Source organism: Geotrypetes seraphini, chromosome 10 (assembly GCF_902459505.1).
Source record: "Geotrypetes seraphini chromosome 10, aGeoSer1.1, whole genome shotgun sequence".
In the NCBI taxonomy this organism is placed as follows: domain Eukaryota; kingdom Metazoa; phylum Chordata; class Amphibia; order Gymnophiona; family Dermophiidae; genus Geotrypetes; species Geotrypetes seraphini.
In genome coordinates this window covers 104,252,841-104,272,066 of record NC_047093.1, presented here as the reverse complement: position 1 = coordinate 104,272,066, position 19,226 = coordinate 104,252,841, and the positions used below count along the sequence as shown (strand labels likewise).

At 40.9% G+C, this 19,226-nt stretch overlaps 1 protein-coding gene across 1 annotated transcript in view; it reads right to left on the bottom strand.

The window, feature by feature from the left end:
- The window catches only part of PNPLA7 (patatin like phospholipase domain containing 7), an 864,087-nt gene that overhangs the window by 775,279 nt on the left and 69,582 nt on the right, over positions 1-19,226 (bottom strand). Inside the window, exon 4 of the mRNA XM_033959965.1 lies at positions 8,089-8,180. Coding sequence (XP_033815856.1) covers positions 8,089-8,180 — 92 coding nt within the window. The remainder of the gene's footprint in view (positions 1-8,088; positions 8,181-19,226) is intronic.

Below are 19,226 nucleotides of genomic sequence, written 5' to 3'. Positions count from 1 at the left end.
ATCTCTTCAATACTCTAACCGAATTGTTTCCCAAGATCTCTTATGCCTTACCTCTGTATCCTGCTTGCCTGTATTTTGATGACTTTACATTGTACCTATATTCGCTGATTGTCCAGCTCGTCTTTGTTGTAAACCGCTTCAAATTACTATGGTTTTGGAGGTATATAAGAATAAAAATTATTATTATTATTAATCTTGCCCTACTTAGCTTATATGAATAGTATGGGGTGGCACAATATCTCACTGTGGTGTAGTGGTTAGAGCGATAGCCTTAGCACCCTAAAGCTATGGGTTCAAAACTCACCCTAGCCCTTGTGACCCTGGACAAGTCACTTTTAATCCTCCACTGCTCCCGATACTTTAGATAAATACATTAGATAAATTGTGATCTTGCCAGGAAAGATAATGGCAATGAAAATGTTTGTGCACCTGATTTGTAACCTATTTTGAGCTCCTTTAAGAAGATGATTGACTTTATAAATAAATAAATATGACAGTGCAGGTAAGAGCAGGACAGCATATTAGTTAGCAAAAGTTAGTTACATGGAATGGTGTCATATGAGCACAAAACTATTACCAATATACTGTTCTCTCAAAAGGCCATCAAGACCCACACAATGATGATACCCTTGTGAAGGTCTGGGATTTCAGAGCTGGAAAAAGAGTGTGAAACAAGGTAGCAATATGGAAATATATTTCATTCATCACAAGGGCTGCTCAGGGACGAGGGATAGTAATAACATAGTAACATAGTAGATGACGGCAGATAAAGACCCGAATGGTCCATCCAGTCTGCCCAACCTGATTCAATTTAAATTTTTTCTTCTTAGCTATTTCTGGGCAAGAATCCAAAGCTTTACCCGGTACTGTGCTTGGATTCCAACTGCCGAAATCTCTGTTAAGACTTACTCCAGCCCATCTATACCTTCCCAGCCATTGAAGCCCTCCCCTGCCCATCTTCCACCAAACGGCCATACACAGACACAGACCGTGCAAGCCTGCCCAGTAACTGGCCTAGTTCAATATTTAATATTATTTTCTGATTCTAAATCTTCTGTGTTCATCCCACGCTTCTTTGAACTCAGTCACAGTTTTACTCTCCACCACCTCTCTCAGGAGCGCATTCCAGGCATCCACTACCCTCTCCGTAAAGTAGAATTTCCTAACATTGCCCCTGAATCTACCACCCCTCAACCTCAAATTATGTCCTCTGGTTTTACCATTTTCCTTTCTCTGGAAAAGATTTTGTTCTGCGTTAATACCCTTCAAGTATTTGAACGTCTGAATCATATCTCCCCTGTCTCTCCTTTCCTCTAGGGTATACATATTCAGGGCTTCCAGTCTCTCCTCATACGTTTTCTGGCGCAAGCCTCCTATCATTTTCGTCGCCCTCCTCTGGACCGCCTCAAGTCTTCTTACGTCTTTCGCCAGATACGGTCTCCAAAACTGAACACAATACTCCAAGTGGGGCCTCACCAATGACCTGTACAGGGGCATCAACACCTTCTTCCTTCTACTGACTACGCCTCTCTTTATACAGCCCAGCATCCTTCTGGCAGCAGCCACTGCCTTGTCACACTGTTTTTTCGCCTTTAGATCTTCGGACACTATAGCCCCAAGGTCCCTCTCCCCGTCCATGCATATCAGCTTCTCTCCTCCCAGCATATACGGTTCCTTCCTATTATTAATCCCCAAATGCATTACTCTGCATTTCTTTGCATTGAATTTTAGTTGCCAGGCATTAGACCATTCCTCTAACTTTTGCAGATCCTTTTTCATATTTTCCACTCCCTCTTCGGTGTCTACTCTGTTACAAATCTTGGTATCATCTGCAAAAAGGCACACTTTTCCTTCTAACCCTTCAGCAATGTCACTCACAAATATATTGAACAGGATTGGCCCCAGCACCAAACCCTGAGGGACTCCACTAGTCACCTTTCCTTCCTTCGAGCGACTTCCATTAACCACCACCCTCTGGCGTCTGTCCGACAGCCAGTTTCTGACCCAGTTCACCACTTTGGGTCCTAACTTCAGCCCTTCAAGTTTGTTCAACAGCCTCCTATGAGGAACTGTATCAAAGGCTTTGCTGAAATCCAAGTAAATTACATCTAGCATATGTCCTTGATCCAGCTCTCTGGTCACCCAATCAAAAAATTCAATCAGGTTTGTTTGGCACGATTTACCTTTTGTAAAGCCATGTTACAGATAGCAAGAGAAGAAACAAGCAAGAGTAAGTAAACAACAAAGGTTGCAATATATAATTCTCACCTGGATTTGGTATTTGAACTACTAGCAAGAACTCCTCGCAATGGTGCAAGCTGGTGTTCTGAGCCCAGTTCTAGCAGACCTGTTCTGGCCTCTGGGATACACAATGGGGGTTATTAGCCACTCTCTGAGGAGATAAGAATATTCACCTGAATTCAGTTAAAAAGAGGAGAAATGTTAGAAACACATCTGTTGCACATTGTTCAGTTCCATAATGGCATCCTGCCTTATCCTCCAATGCTGCTGCTGGCCCTGTGATAAAAGTAAAAGGCAGAACCTATAAAACAGGAGAAGGTAATTGGAATGGAGAGAGTTGTGGGAGACATAGGGAACAAAAGACAAAGAAGGAATATGTCACAGCACACAGTAAAGTCTCAGAATAACACCAAGAATCAACAGAAGCACAAATACACTGTTGGACTTCTAAAAAGAAGAGGCACCTGCACCTGATCCCTTTTTATACTAAGGATGCCTAACAACAAATGTAAATTAGGCATCCATTCCTGCCAAAAACCATGTAAACTGATTGGACATCCTTTGGGTGTTTTCCCCTCAAACACACCTGAGTTGAGGATCTAGTTTTAGTCAACGGCAACAGTTATCAATGAGTTTTTACACTGAACCATTCCTCATCTGCTTTTATAGTCTCTAGAGGTGCCAGTTATCTGCTTCTAAAAGGAATTACCTGTGGCTCTGAAGGGGTCAGCGACCTCTATTATGATTGGAATGAAGGGGTCAGCGACCTCTATTATGATTATAACTGAATTACTTTGCCTGAAGGAATGTGGGCCTTGCTCATTATTTTAGGGTAAGTTTCATTTCCTTAGTAGGGTGCCTTTTCTGGGAAATCACGTGTTGCATTCCTGTTTCTGCTGTAAGAAAGTGATAATGTACCTCGCCCTCCTGGACATGTAACAATTGAAACTGCAATGCATAGATAAGCTGTGCATTTACTATAGGCTCATAAGGACACCCAGATGACCAATGGTATGCTTTGTATTAGGACCAATCATGAGTTGTAAAACTATCAATAGTTAACCTATAGAAACCCCCTTTGTATCATCCAATATGTATATGAGAATAGTATAAAGGAACTTGCTTTTCCTCATTTGGACACTTCTGAGGCAGAACCTTTATTGCACAGGAATCCTGCATATACTGAATAAAGATACTTTTGTACTTTCTTCACGTCTCTGGTTTTGTGTCTGCATAAATGACCTTTCAGCTCTATGGTTAAAAGCACTGTTTCTATCTTCTAAACATCATGGGTTTAAGTCTCAAGTATGGTCAACACATATTCATGTCACTTAGACATCCATTTTCCTGCCACAAAACCTTCAAACTGAGTGGGTGTTGTTTTGCCTAACACATCTGGGCTGAGCTTTTATCATAGGCACCAATTCTCAGATTTCTAGAGCAGCCAGTTATGTAATCCTGACCCCCCTCACAACTCAAGCATTAAACCACACCCCAATTCTAAAGTCAAGATTGATTTACAAGTAGTAATTTCTCTAGGATACATATTAAAACGTACATAGAAACATAGAACATGACGGCAGAAAAGGGCCACGACCCATCTAGTCTGCCCACACTAATGGCTCACCCCCTAACTACCTCCATGAAGAGATCCCACATGCCAATCCCATCTTTTCTTAAAATCTGGCACGCTGCTTGCCTCAATTACCTGTTGTGGAAGATTATTCTAGCGATCAACCACCCTTTCGGTGAAGAAATATTTTCTGGTGTCGCCATGAAATTTCCCACCCCTGATTTTCAATGGATGCCCTCTTGTTGCCGTGGGTCCTTTAAGGTAAAAGAGATCCTCTTCCACCTCGATATGGTCTGTGACATATTTGAACATCTTGATCATGTCTCCCCTCTCTCTGTGTTCCTCGAGTGAGTACAGCTGCAACTTACCCAGTTGTTCCTCATACGGGAGATCCTTGAATCCTGAGACCATCCTGGTGGCCATTTGCTGAACCAACTCAACTTTCCGCACTTTTTTTTGATAATGCGGCCTCCAGAATTGTACACAGTATTCCAGATGGGGTCTCACCATGGATCTGTACAACGGCATTATGACCTCGGGCTTACGGCTGACGAAACTTCTACGGATACAGCCTATGATTTGTCTAGCACTGGATGAAGCTTTCTCCACTTGATTGGCAGTCTTCATGTCTTTGCTAATGATCACCCCCAAGTCACGTTCTGCTACAGTCCTTGCTAGGATCTCACCATTTAGGGTGTAAGTCCTGCATGGATTTTTGCCGCCAAGGTGCATGACCTTGAATTTTTTGGCATTGAAACTTAGCTGCCAAGTCTTTGACCAATGCTCCAGCAGGAGTAGGTCCTGCATCATACTGTCGGGCATTGAGCTTTTGTCGGGCACTGTGCTTTCATCTGTTGTGCGGTTGCCTACCATGTTTGTCCAAGTCCTCTGATGTTTTCAAAAAAACTCTTATGCCTTTTGCCCTCTGTATATATTGCATAAAAAGAACCACGATGGCTTGTAGTTGAGAGCAAATGGATATATCTGATGCACAATCTTGACCTTATTGTGACATCATCAAGATGCACCTAGATGGAAGATTGTCACAAAAAAATAGAACATGTGTTGGGGTATCCAACCAAACTTGAGATTTGAACCAATGACCTTCAGAGGATGGAAGAGGTGCCTTTAACTATTGAGCCACAGCTGCTTCTTTTTAGTCACGGGATTCCTACCATGAGAGCTTAGAATATCCTAGCCATGTGAAGATCTAAATAATTTGCCTGCAAATGGCACAGTGCTGATGAAAATGCCAAAGTCCACCATCCATATACTCTCATATAAGAGCAAATAGGAAGCTGTTAAAATTACTGGAGATGAGGGGGAAATTCAAACCCCAGACTTTTGGACAGTGAAAGCAGCGCTTTCAACCACTGAGCCAGAGCTGCTTTCTTTCAAATGCCTCTGATATCATACCTAAGGAGATGATACCTTAGCAGATCAATAAGCTATGATATCACAGGGCAGTCAGAGATACCTGACTGAAAGCTGCTTTGGCTCAATGGGTAAAAGCCTTGTGCTCATCTTCCAGAAGTCATGGGTTCAAATCCCAAACAACTTCACCAGCATATGTTCCTATTTTAACTGTCACTCAGTTACTTGGCAAATATTCTTTATAAATTATAAGTGATTCATCACCGCCACTTGAAGGATGAATGCCCTTTGTTTGACTATTCTAAGCTGCGTGATGCTTGGTCCGGTGATCTTGTTGTTGATTTGCCTTCTGATATCCTCCTTCAGGCTGTCCGTCGACTGCCTGCTTTTCGTAAATATACTACCTTTTGGGAGCAACATTTTAAATTGATTTTTCGATTATATATTTCTCCTAAAAGGGCATATTTGGCTCACTTCCGTTCCCATGCAGCCTGCCTTCGTTGTCAGGCTCCGGAGGCCAGCTTAGGCCACATGTTTTGGACTTGTCCTCAGATACAACTTTTTTGGACTGCTATATTTGCTTTTGTGGAGACTATTTGGCGAGTTACTGTTCGCAGTTCCCCTTTGATTTTATTTGGGACTGTTCCTCACTACTTTCCTCGTTCCAAAGGAGTTGCAGCTTTCCTCAAGTGGTCTATCCTGATCGCATTGAAATGTATCCTGTTAAAATGGCTTGAGGCTGAGGCTCCGGACTATTCCCTTTGGAGGAGCCGCATGATCGCCCTTTTGATGTGGGAGCAAAGGGATGTGACTGACTTGTCTTCTCGCTCAAGTCGGCTTTTCCAGACCACTTGGGAACCTTTCTGGAATACTTTGACCCCTCTGGCTCGTAGCCGGATACTTAATTGAAGCTTTTGTTTGTACTTACCATTTTGTGAATCTTTTGTATAGTTTGTTATTCAGATTTTGTTGATTTGTGTTTCGAAGGAGGACCCGGGGGTGGGTATGGTGGGGAAGGGGGGTTGGGGGGATTTGGGGGGGGGTGGTTCTTTTGGGGAATATTTCAAAATTTTGAGCAGGTTCTGTACTTTGTGTTACTCTGTTGTGTTCTTGATTGCTCAATAAAATATATTTGACCATAAATTATAAGTGAAGCAATACCATATAATATTCATTTAAACTCCACTTTACACAGGGGAACTCCATTTTACACAGGCGAAGCCACTACTTGCCCTGTATTGGTAGAATGGAATATTGCTACACGTTGGGCATTGGCCACCGTGAGAATGGGATACTGGGCTTGATGGACCATTGGTCTGACCCAGTAAGGCTATTCTTATGTTTTTATGTTCAGCAATTCTTTTGTACACTTCTTTTTTCTCTCAACAGTCTTCACTTTAATATTCACTTCCTTCCAAGATTTTCTACAAAACATTTAATATTATCTATATGGAGAAAGACCTCAGTGGCTACACCTGAATAGACATATTTCATTTCAATTTGTTTCAGTATTTTAATTGTGGTATTCTACCTTGCAGGTGCACCTTGATCTCACAATGAGGTCACTATTGTGCAGCTGCACACCTCCATTTGCAATGAACTAGAAGCCATGCTAAGGTCTGTATCTGTTTTTTCTGGTTTTACCCTTTTGCAAATGAAATTATCTGTACTTCGCCCCCCTGCCTGTGGCCCAAACCCTTACCTTGAGGAAACAGGACACTGGCATGCAGCACCAACCCACAGAATGTGCCGGTGCCGAAAGAGCCTGCCCCGCCTGCCATTGATCTCTGCTGGGCTGCTGCGGGGCCTTCTAATCTCATGAGAATCTCTGAGAGAGTGGGAGCCAGAAGGCCTTGAGCATGTGCCGAAGTTCAAGGCCCTGCAGCAGCCCAGCAGAGATCAGCGGCAGGCTTTTTCGTCACCAGCACATTCTGTGGGTTGGTGCTGTATGCCAGTGTCTGCTCGAGGTAAGAGTTTTTTGGGGGGGTGAAGCCGGTTCCTGGGGGGGGAGTGAAAGCGTGCCAGTGGCCTCAGGGGGGGTATTTTTGGGATGGGGTGGGATGGGATGGGATGGAAGTGGGCCTGTGGAGTCTTTTGGGGATGTGATGGGGTGGGGTGGAAGCACACCAGTGGCCTCGGGGGGGAGGTCTTTTGGGGATGTGGAATGAATCATGTGAGTTTCCCTTACTTTCTATGGGGAAACTCGCTTTGATATACGAGCACTTTGGTTTACAAGCATGCTTCTGGAACTAATTATGCTCGCAAACCAAGGTTCCACTATATTTTGAGTTTAATAAAGCAAAAATAAAATCATGAACCCTATTTAGAAGATCACATTGAGGATGTCCAAAGCCTGCCTAAATTCCGTTCATAGAACTCACATCTATATAAAGCCCAAACCACACTGAAAAGTAGACTTGCTTTTCATTCCCCTATAATTTCAGCATTAGATGGACGCACTATGGTGCCCAAATATATGTAAATGAATGAAGAGACGTCCACATCGAAGCCTCTCCCACACCACACCTACACTTTGCCCATGTCTATGTGGATAGGCACAGTTTTTCCCAAAGGGCGCCCACAGAATTGTGGACGTGTCTTGGAACTCGCATCTATAACCGGAGGATGTCCAAGTGCCAATTATCACTTATTAAGACCCTAGTTAACCACTTAGTATGGATGCCTAAGTCCTGCCTAACTTAGGTATCCTTTAAAGAATCAGGGCCTAAATGTATAGTCCTAGTAAGGATACTAGCTTTGATCAAGTGATCATTGGTTTTGGAGGAATTCCCAACACTATGGCTTAATCTCAATACTCAACACTAAGAATATCATTTTTGACAACTTTCAAAATGATAGTAAACAGTCATCATACATTATAGCATCTTTGAAAATAATACTTACTGTATTGTCTCACTCTGCGGTAAATGATGAATACAGCAATCCCAATAAGACATAGTGCCATTACTGCTCCAATCAAAACACCTGTCAACTTTTTTTTTTTTCAAAAGAAAAAGAAAGAATATATTAACTGTAAAAGGTGAAGTGAAGGTGAAAAACCCTGAGGATACAAAATTACTTCCTACTAAATTCTGTAGCAAGCATAGCCGTGCACGGCTATGCTTTCTACAAAATTTAGTAGGAAGTAATTTTGTATCCTCAGAATTTGATTGATACTTCCTTAAGTATTTGTAATTTGGTTTTACCAAGGTGAAAACCCCCCCAGAAAGCTTGTAGAAATCCTATAATACATGAAGTTTTCACTTTGGAGTTGAGATACAAATGAGATGCTCCACTGAGAAAGCCAGGTACATTAAATTTTTTTTTTTTTGTGATTTCTATTCCGCCTTTACCTTGCGGTTCAAGGCGGATTACATAAGAATTGTTATGATATTAAGTATTTTTTTTTTTTTTGTAAATCTTTATTCATTTCAAATTTTACATCAAGTGTACAGAAAATCCTTCAAAAAATATACAATCCCACTTGAAAATCTACAATTCTTACAGAAAAGAATTTAATCCCTACCCACCCCACATAAAACATACTTGATAAATAAATAACTCATAGTATAATACTCATATCATTTTCCATTTGACTATAAGATAAATTAAAACCCACCCTCCCTCCCTATATCACAACTATTAAAAGGGGAGAAATATTGATTAATCCTTATAATAATTTATTAATGGCTTCCATACATCCTCAAATTTATGAAAACATCCTTTTTTAACCGCTAATATTCTTTCCATCTTATACAGATGACACACCGAATTCCACCGAAAGCAGTAATTCAATCTTGTGCAATCTTTCCAATTATAAGTTATCTGTTGAATGGCAACTCCTGTTAAAAATCATTAAAAGCTTATTATTATTCGAGGATATTTGAGACTTCGCCCTCATAGACATGCCAAATAAGATGGTATCATATGACAAGGCTACAGGATTTTCAAGCATACAATTTTTTTGATCACAAATTAATTTCCAAAAAGCATTGATAAAAGGACAATAAAATAGTAGATGATCTAAAGTTCCAGCCTCAAGATGACAATGCCAACATCTATTAGACCTAGAGCAATCCAATTTTTGTAAACAAACAGGGGTCCAGAGTGCTCTATGTAACAGGAAAAACCATGTTTGCCTCATAGATGCAGACATTGTACATCTCATCCTCCAAGTCCAAATACGTGGCCATTGAGATGCATTAATTTGATGCTTAATCTCAATGCTCCAAATATCTCTAAGTCCAGACTCTGTTTTCTTATTCAAATAGCCAAATAATAATTTATACTACTGCGTGGCCTGGTGACCCAGAAAGTCTGCCTGAAAGCATAAGAATTCTAAGCTAAATTGATTATTAAGCAATTTCCATTCAGGGAACCCTGCCTGAATAGCCTGCTTCAATTGCAACCATTTATAACATTGTTTTTTATCAAGACCAAATTTGCGTTCAAATTGTGAAAACTCCAGCAGTTTACCATTCTTTATAACATCATTCAGAGTACGAATTCCTGCTTCAATCCAATCCCTCCAGACAATCTTAAAACCGCTTATTTGGATCCTGGAGTTTAGCCAAATATTCTGATAAGTCGATTTTTGAATTGGAAGAGGAGTTAAACTGTCAATAAATTTTAAAGTCTTCCATATGTCCATTATTATCCTATTACTTTTACATTTCCTAGGTACTTTAATACTAAGCAAATGACGAAGCCTTATAGGAAACAGGAGCTGCCATTCTAACCACAACCAGTCCGGAAGCTTCCCATGAGTTCTGGGAGATCCCAATACATACCTTGGCGCAGGATATAGGATTGATGATACCTATAGAAATTTAGAAAATTTACCCCTCCCTCCTCGATTGGTTTTTGTAAAGTCACTAAGGCAATTCTTGCAATTTTACCCAGCCAAACAAATTTGGTTATGATACTATTCAACTTTTTATAAAAAGACCCCTGAAAAAAAACTGGAATCATCCCCATTTGGTAACAAACAACAGGCAATATCATCATCTTGACAGTTTGGACTCTTCCCCACCAAGACAAATGTAAAGGATTCCATTGCTCACATAACTCTGTTACTTTTTGCAATAAAAAATTTTCATTTAATTTGACTGTCTCATCAAGTGTATTTTTTAACCATATACCTAAATATTTTATTCCTTCTTCTTTCCATATAAAAGGGAATGCATCAAATAGTCCTCTTGTACAATGTACATTAAGAGGAAGAACTTCTGATTTGGACCAATTTATTTTATATCCTGAGAATTTTCCAAATTTCTCAATCAACTCAAGTAAGCATGGAATGATTGTTTCAGGATTTCTCAAATGAAGCATTATATCATCCGCATAAGCAGATACTTTATACTCCTTTCCAGAATGTGGAATACCCTGTATCTCCTTCACTTGTTGAATAGCTAATAATAAAGGTTCAAGCACAATATCAAAAAGCAAAGTAGATAAAGGACAATCCTGTCTAACCCCCCTTTGCAATTTAAAACAATCAGAAAAATTATTATTTATATATAACCTAGCAACAGGAGAGCTATACAAGGTTTTAATCATTTGTATAAATCCCGAACCAATGCCAAACCATTCCATAGCCTGATACAAAAAATGTCCATTCCACTCGATCAAAAGCCTTTTCTGCATCCAGAGATACAGAGAAAGCTGGGTCTCCTATTTCTTTTGTTAGGTATAACATCTGTAAAGCCAATCTAGTATTATTAGAAGAGTGTCTTTGAGCAACAAAACCTGTCTGGTGCATACCTACTATATAAGGAAGAGCCTTTGCCAAGCGCATTGCCAAAAGTTTAGCTAATAACTTACCATCAACATTAATCATAGAAATAGGCCTGTAATTTGAAACCAACATGGGATCTTTATTTGGCTTTGGCAAAACAATGGTCAATGATTCAGCCATAGTGCCTGAAATACAACCTTTATTTAGTTGATCCTGATATAAATTTAATAAATAAGGTAGTAGGGTAATTTGAAATGTTTTAAAAAGCTCTACCGTGAAACCATCACCACCTGGAGCGGTCCCAACTCTAAGAGATTTCAATGCTGTTTGCAATTCTTTTAACGATATCGGTTCTTCCAAACTTCTTTTTATATGATCCGGAACCTTCGGTCCTTTAATAACATTTAAAAACTCTATACCATCCTTTTCTTTATCTAAATAAGACTTAGAAGAATATAGGTTTTTATAAAATTTTAAAAATTGTTTTAATATAGGTCCAATTTGAGAATGAGTATCTCCTTTTTCATCTTTAATCGCACTTATTTTAGACCTTCTTTTTTAACCTTAATATAATTAGCCAGTAATCTTCCCGCCTTATTCAAATAATACAGGGCTTGCTGATAAAGAATATCTTTCCTAACCAATTTAGAAGAAACCTCATTATATTTACATTTAACTTTTAAAAGAGCTTGTAACGTGGAATTTTCCCATTTTTCTATCAATTTTGCCTCTAAAAGCTTAATCTCTTGCTCTAATTTAATAAATTGCTTTTTTAATTGTTTTTTAGAATAAGCTGAAAATGATATTATTTGTCCTCTCATAGTTGCCTTAAAAGCATCCCATAAGATTTCTATCGAGACTTCTTTCGTATTGTTAATTTGAAAATATTCATTTATCTTTATCTGAAATTCTTCACAAAATTTTGGATATGCAAGCAATGCATTATCATATCTCCAAACAGGCCTATCATTATCCTGATCCGCAACATTTAAACTTATCCACACACCACCATGATCTGATAAAATTATTGGATCTATAGTAGCTTGAGTGACATTTTGTACTAACTTATCAGAAACCAAAACATCAATTCTAGAAAAAGATTTATGAACATGCGAACAAAATGAAAATTCCCGATCATTAAAATGAAGAATAGAAACATAGAAACATAGAAAAAAGCGGCAGAAAAGGGCTATAGCCCACCAAGTCTGCCCATTCCAAGTATCCCCCCCTGGATTTACTCCCTTAAAGATCCCACGTGAGTATCCCATTTATTCTTAAAATCCGTCACGCTGCTGGCCTTTATCACCTGGAGTGGGAGTTTGTTCCAATGATCCACCACTCTTTCGGTGAAGAAGTACTTCCTGGAGTCGCCATGAAACTTCCCTCCCCTGATTTTCAGCGGATGCCCTCTGGTGGTCGAGGGTCCCATCAGCCAGAAGATATCATCTTCTGACTCGATGTGTCCCGTGATGTACTTGTACGTTTCAATCATATCTCCCCGTTCTCTTCTTTCCTCAAGTGAGTACAGCCGCAATTTCTTTAGTCTTTCTTCATACATGAGATCCTTGAGCCCCATGACCATCCTGGTGGCCGTTCGCTGAACCGACTCAATCTTCAGCACGTCCTTTCGGTAGTGTGGTCTCCAAAACTGAACACAGTACTATAAGTGAGGCCTCACCATGGCTCTGTACAACGGCATCACAACTTCAGGTCTCCTGCTGATGAAACCTCTGCGGATACACCACATCATTTGTCTTGCCCTGGAGGAAGCCTTCTCCACCTGATTGGCAACCTTCATGTCCTCGCTAATGATCACCCCTAGATCGCGTTCCGCCGTGGTCCTAACCAAGGTCTCACCATTTAGTACATAAGTTCTACGCGGGTTTCTCTTGCCCAGGTGCATTATCTTGCATTTTTTAGCATTGAAGCCTAGCTGCCAAGTGTTTGACCATTGTTCCAGTAGCAGTAGGTCGTGTGTCATATTATCTGGTAATAAGCATCTGCCTACTATGTTGCAAAGTTTGGCGTTGTCGGCGAACAGTGATACCCTTCCTCTAAGTCCTTGCGTCATATCTCTTATGAATAAGTTGAATAGAATCGGGCCCAGGACCGATCCCTGCGGCACTCCACTGATCACGTCCGATGCTTCGGATGGGGTACCGTTTACCACCACCTTCTGAAGTCTGCCGCTCAGCCAATCCCCAACCCATGTAGTTAGAGTGTCTCCTAATCCTATCGATTTCAGCTTGTTCAGTAATCTTAGATGAGGGACGCTATCAAATGCTTTGCTGAAGTCCAAATATACCACGTCCAGTGACTCTCCGGCGTCCAGTTGTCTAGTAACCCAGTCAAAAAAGCTAATCAGATTAGATTGGCAGGATCTTTTTCTTCATCTAGGATTGTGTCAATATTCTGTTTGATCAGTGTTTCCATGAGTTTACACACTATAGACGTGAGACTCACTGGTCTGTAGTTTGCTGTCTCTGTCCTGCAGCCCTTTTTGTGGAGTGGGATTACGTTGGCGGTTTTCCAATCCAAGGGGACCCTTCCTGTGCTTAGGGAAAGATTGAAAAGAACACGCAGTTTTTCTTCATCTAGGATTGTGTCAATATTCTGTTTGATCAGTGTTTCCATGAGTTTACACACTATATATACTATATATACTAATCTTAATGTATATTTTCTGCAAACCGCTTAGAACCTAACGGATGTAGCGGTATATAAGAAATAAATTACATTACTATAGACGTGAGACTCACTGGTCTGTAGTTTGCTGTCTCTGTCCTGCAGCCCTTTTTGTGGAGTGGGATTACGTTGGCGGTTTTCCAGTCCAAGGGGACCCTTCCTGTGCTTAGGGAAAGATTGAAAAGAACTTCCCTTAACTCCCTGAGCATTCTGGGGTGTAGGTTATCCGGTCCCATGGCTTTGTTTACTTTGAGTCTTGATAGTTCGTTGTAGACACTACTGGGTGTAAATTCGAAATCTAGAAACAGGTCTTTCCGGCTATCTCCCGTCTGCAGCTGTGGACCAACTCCCGGCGCTTCGCGAGTGAACACTGAACAGAAGTATTGGTTTAGTAATTCTGCCTTCTCAGAGTCTGATTCTGCAAAGTTGCCGTCCGATTGCTTCAGGCGTACTATCACATCTTTGTTTCTTTTCCTGTCACTAATATAGCTGAAGAAGGATTTATCCCCTTTCTTAATTTTCCATGCTAGCTCTTCCTCCATTCGGAGTTTGGCCTCTCTGACTGTTTTGACAGCTTTAGATTTGTCTAGATAGTCCTCTTTTGCCCCCTCTCTGCCTAAATGTTTGTAGGCGATAAATGCGTCTTTTTTCTGTTTAACTAGGTCTGAAATTTCTTTACTGAACCATTGGGGTCTTTTGTTTCTCCTGCATTTACTTACTATCTTTATGTATCAGTCTGTTGCTTCGTGTAGTATGGACTTCAGAGACGACCACATATCCTCCACATTGTCAGTTTTTGCTTGTTTATGTAGCTCTTGATGGACGAAATCTCCCATGTGGTTGAAGTCTGTGCCTCTAAAGTTGAGGACCTTTGTTGTTGTGTTTGTATTTGGGAAACCTTTCTTGAGGTTGAGCCATACCATATTATGGTCGCTGGAGGCCAGTGTATCTCCCACTGAGACTTCCGTGACGCTGTCTCCGTTGGTGAGAACTAGGTCTAGTAACGCCTTGTCCCTGGTGGGCTCCAATACCAATTGCTTGAGACGTGCACCCTTTATGGAGTTTAATATTCTTTTGCTGCTACCCGTAGTCGCGGAGAGTGTGTTCCAATCTGCATCTGGCATGTTGAAGTCTCCTAGCATTACTGAGTCCCCGCGCAGTGTGATATTCTCTATGTCCTCAATTAATTCCATGTCTTTGTCCTCCTGTTGCCTGGGAGGTCTATATATCACACCAAGGTATAGGCATTTTTCATTCCCTCTGGCCAGATTCACCCAGAGGGATTCCCCGGTGTATCTAACATCTGTGATTCTGGTGGTTTTGATGCTTTCCTCCTCCTCCCAATTTACCCACTCGGTCGCAACGAAGTAGGTTGTACCCTGGTATAACCATATCCCACCCATGCGATTCCGTGAACCAGGTTTCGGATATCGCTATCACGTCAAGATCGGCGTTTGTTATCTCAGTCTCTAATTCTAGAATTTTATTGCCCAAGCTGTGTGCATTAACATACATAGCCCTCCATATCTGTGAAGAGTTTACTTTATGAGTTAGTGTGGCTCCTAAATTATCAGTGATATTTCTCCCTGAATTATTGTGGATATCATTGGTACCTACTTTAGACTTGTGGATATCATTGGTACTTACCTTAGACTTGATAGTGTGAGTGCGACTTGCCTCCTCAGGGTGGTTTCTTACTGCACTGGGATATAAGTATGTACCCTCCCCCAACTTACCTAGTTTAAAGCCCTATGGAATAGGCGGGCCAATCGATGTCCAAATACGTTTCTACCTCTTCTGGTTAGGTGGAGTCCGTCTGGTCCTTGTAGTCCCCGGAGCGTCTCGCCGTGGTTTAGGAATCCAAAGTTCATTTCTATGCACCATTCTCGGAGCCATTCGTTAGTTCGTTGAATTTGCAAAATTATCCAATCCTAATGATTTTAATACCTTACTAGGTTTTTTATCTAGTAAAGGATCCATAACAGCATTGAAATCCCCTGCTACTATCAAATTACTAGCAACCAGTGGTAGAACTATTTGTTGCAGAGTTTTAAAAAACTCAATTTGATTCGAATTAGGGCCATACACATTAAAAAGCGCTACAGCAGTACTGCCCAGACTCATGTTTACATGCACCCACCTTCCTAATTGATCTGCAGCCACCAAGTTAAACACTGCAGTACATTTTTTATTAATCAGGATAGCTACACCAGCTTTTTTCCCTACCGCAGGAGCAAAAAAGCAATCCTTCACCCAATTACCAATTAGTTTCTTTGATTCATCTCCAGTAAGGTGAGTCTCCTGTATAAAACAGACATCCGCATTCTGCTGCTTTAAATACAATAACGTCTTCTTTCTTTTTATCGGATGATTAAGGCCATTAATGTTTAAAGAAAAAATTTTAAAATCCATTTAATCAAAAAGAAACATAATAAGTACATATTTCTGCAGCATAATTATTATATAATCATTTTCCCCATATTTAAAATTTAATTCAATCCCCAACCCACTCCCAAATACTCTCCCAATACCCCTTCCCACCCCTCCCCCCCAATATAACACTATCAACTTCGAAGCGTACATACATAGCTCAAGCGAATAAGAAACTCCCCCCAGGTCATTCATAACAACTCTCTTAAATATAATAATCATCCTAAATGTTACATTGTAAGTCATTTAGCTAATCATACATCATTTAAAATCTGTTTCCAATCCAAATTTTCCCACACTTTTTATTCCAATAAATATTTATTATAGATCACATATAACAAAGAGTACTTACTTTTCTTAAACTTATAACTTAGATTTCATTAGAAATAAGATTTCTTCAACCCACAAAAATTCATATTCTAAACAATCTTCATTCCCCTCATTCACTCTCCAATCTAAAAACAATACCTTTCAATCTTCATGTACTCAAATCATCCCTCATCATCTTGCAAACCACACCAATTAATAAATTACCCCCATATAATATTACTTTCCCATTCATTCAGTCTACCATACAGCCTTCAGAATTACTCCTAAACTAATATAATTCATATCCAAAATTGCAGGAACATCACCATATAGCCTAATATAAACAGAAAGCTAATATATTCTTTCAACTTCAATCTATACTTCCATTTATATTATATACTCTTTTTTTTTTAATTATTTATTTTTTATCCATTTAATCCATTTTCTATGAGACTTCAGGCTCATACCACCATGGAAGCTCATTATATGCTGCATAAGTAAACTCTTCTACATCAATACATTAACATAACTCTAAGCAATAATTATGTTATCCTATATAATAAAAGGCTAGACGCGCATGCGCACTCCTATTTGCGTGCTTCCGTGATCAGTAGGTCTGTGGGTCGCAGGAGTGTGCATGCGCGCTTATACGTCACCAGCCCTGATCGCCTCCACAAGCCGGAACCGCAGCTATCCGCCGATCTCCGTTCTTCCAGTGGGGGGGGGGGGGGTCTGAGAGGAGAGGGATCGCGGCCGCTCAGCGCCCCCACCGAGGAGCCCAACAACTTTCCACTGCCCGGGAACCGAGTTCTTTGCCGCACCCCCCTTCCCTTCCCACGGGCCCGACTAGCGATTTAAGCAGCGTGTGCAGAAGTCTTCACACGCTGCTTCGGGCCCTTCTACTGCCCTGATTTGCTCTGCCGCGTCTCTGATGATGTCATCAGGGATGTGCCAGAGTAAATCAGGCCAGTAGAAGGACCCGAAGCACTGTGTGAAGACTGCTGCACACGCTGCTTGAATCGCCATGTGTAATCGGACCCGCAGCAAAAGGAAGGGGGGGGCGGAAAAGGACTCAGGACCGCATTTGTAGTCGGGACCGCGGGAAGGGAAAGGGGGTAGAGGAAACGCTAATGCTGCTGCACAGAGAACTGGTGTGCGGGGAGGGAAATGGAGGGGGAGGGAATGCTGCTTTGGACAGAAAGACAGAGGGAGGAAGGGAGACAGAAAGAAAAGAAGAAAGACACAGGGGCAGGTGCACAGGGAACTGGTGTGGGGGGAGGGAAATGGAGAAGGAGGGAATGCTGCTTCGGATAGACAGACAGGAGGAAGGGAGACAGAAAGAAAAGAAGAAAGACACAGGGGCAGGGAGATACACAGAAAGACAGACAGACAAAGGGGGCCAGGGACAGAGACAGACAGAAAGAAAGACAGCGGGAGTCGCATCAGGAGGGGTGCGGGATGCGGCAGAGGGAACTTTTCCAATGGGTGCAACTGGGCGGCTGTCGGGAACCTCTGATCAGGGGCAGAGCAAGGTGAGTGTATCAAAGGGATAAGAAGGAGGAGGGGGAGAAAAAGGAAGGGATGCCTACTGCTGGACAGGGGGAGAAGGAAAGAGGTGCTGATGGACAGGGGGGGTGAAGAAAAAGACTAACGGAGGCCTAATGCTGGACAGGGGGAGAAGGAAAGAGGTGCTGCTGGACAGGGGGGAGGTAAAACAAAGGGAGAAGGGCTGCTGCTGCATAAGGAGAGCAGTGAAGGGGTGGTGGTGGACATAGGGGATGTAAAAGGAAGGGACAATGGACAGGGGGAGCAGGCAAGGGGTGGACAGCCAAGGAAAAAGAAAGACAGAAAGAAAGAAAGGGGCTAAGGAGAGAGAGAGAAAGAAATAAAGACAGACACATATATTCTAGCACCCGTTAATGTAACGGGCTATAAGACTAGTATATATATATTATAGCAATCCATCAACCATTTCAAAATCTCAGCAAGTTGTAAACATTCTACTTTCAGCAACCACCAGCATGTTCAATACAGTGCTTCATCCATTCTTTTGAAAAACGATTTCAATTCTTCTTATTCCAATCTGCAGATTCCATACCAGTCCATTAATTTCATCAATTTTTCATCTAGGCAGATGCCAGATGCAGAACAGAAATTAAAGTGAAGATTTAGCCATATCATACAAGCAATCTTCACAGTCACATCACATCATTTCCTTAGTCCTTCATTTCCATACTATCAAATTTTCACCATTTTCCATTTTTACTCATCCTATTAACTTCCGCAGATCTTTTGCCACATAAACATCATCCAAAGATATGTTTATACTGCCCATCATTTTTTTTTTCAGCACAACAATACAGCAAGCAGCACACATAACTGATCACATGTTCAAAAGTTAACTGTATTGAATCCATGCTGTAAGGTATTCTCTTTTCCCTTTCCTTTCCTTCATAAAAACTTCAAAAGTCTTCAGTATATAATCAAAATAATAAAAAAAACAGAATCAAATAACAAGAATTCCGTATCTAAATAATTTTCAAGCATCCATAGGTAAATCATATTGATCCAAAAATTCTTTGTTTATTTGCCTCTTCAAAATTATATGTTTTGTTCTCATAAGTTATTCTCATGATTGCTGGGTAAATCAGGCCATACCTTGCGCCCATTGCTCTTAACTTAGGTCTCAGATCCAGGAGCTGCTTTCTTCTATAAGCAGTGGCTTTTGAAAAGTCTGGAACTATGAAGTTTTTGAATCTTGGCACTTGAGATCCTTATTTTCTTTGGCTAAACTCATAATTTCTGCCACCTGCTGATAACGTAGCAGTTTGAAAATTATTGGCCGGGGACCCTTTTGATTATTTGATCTCTTTGACA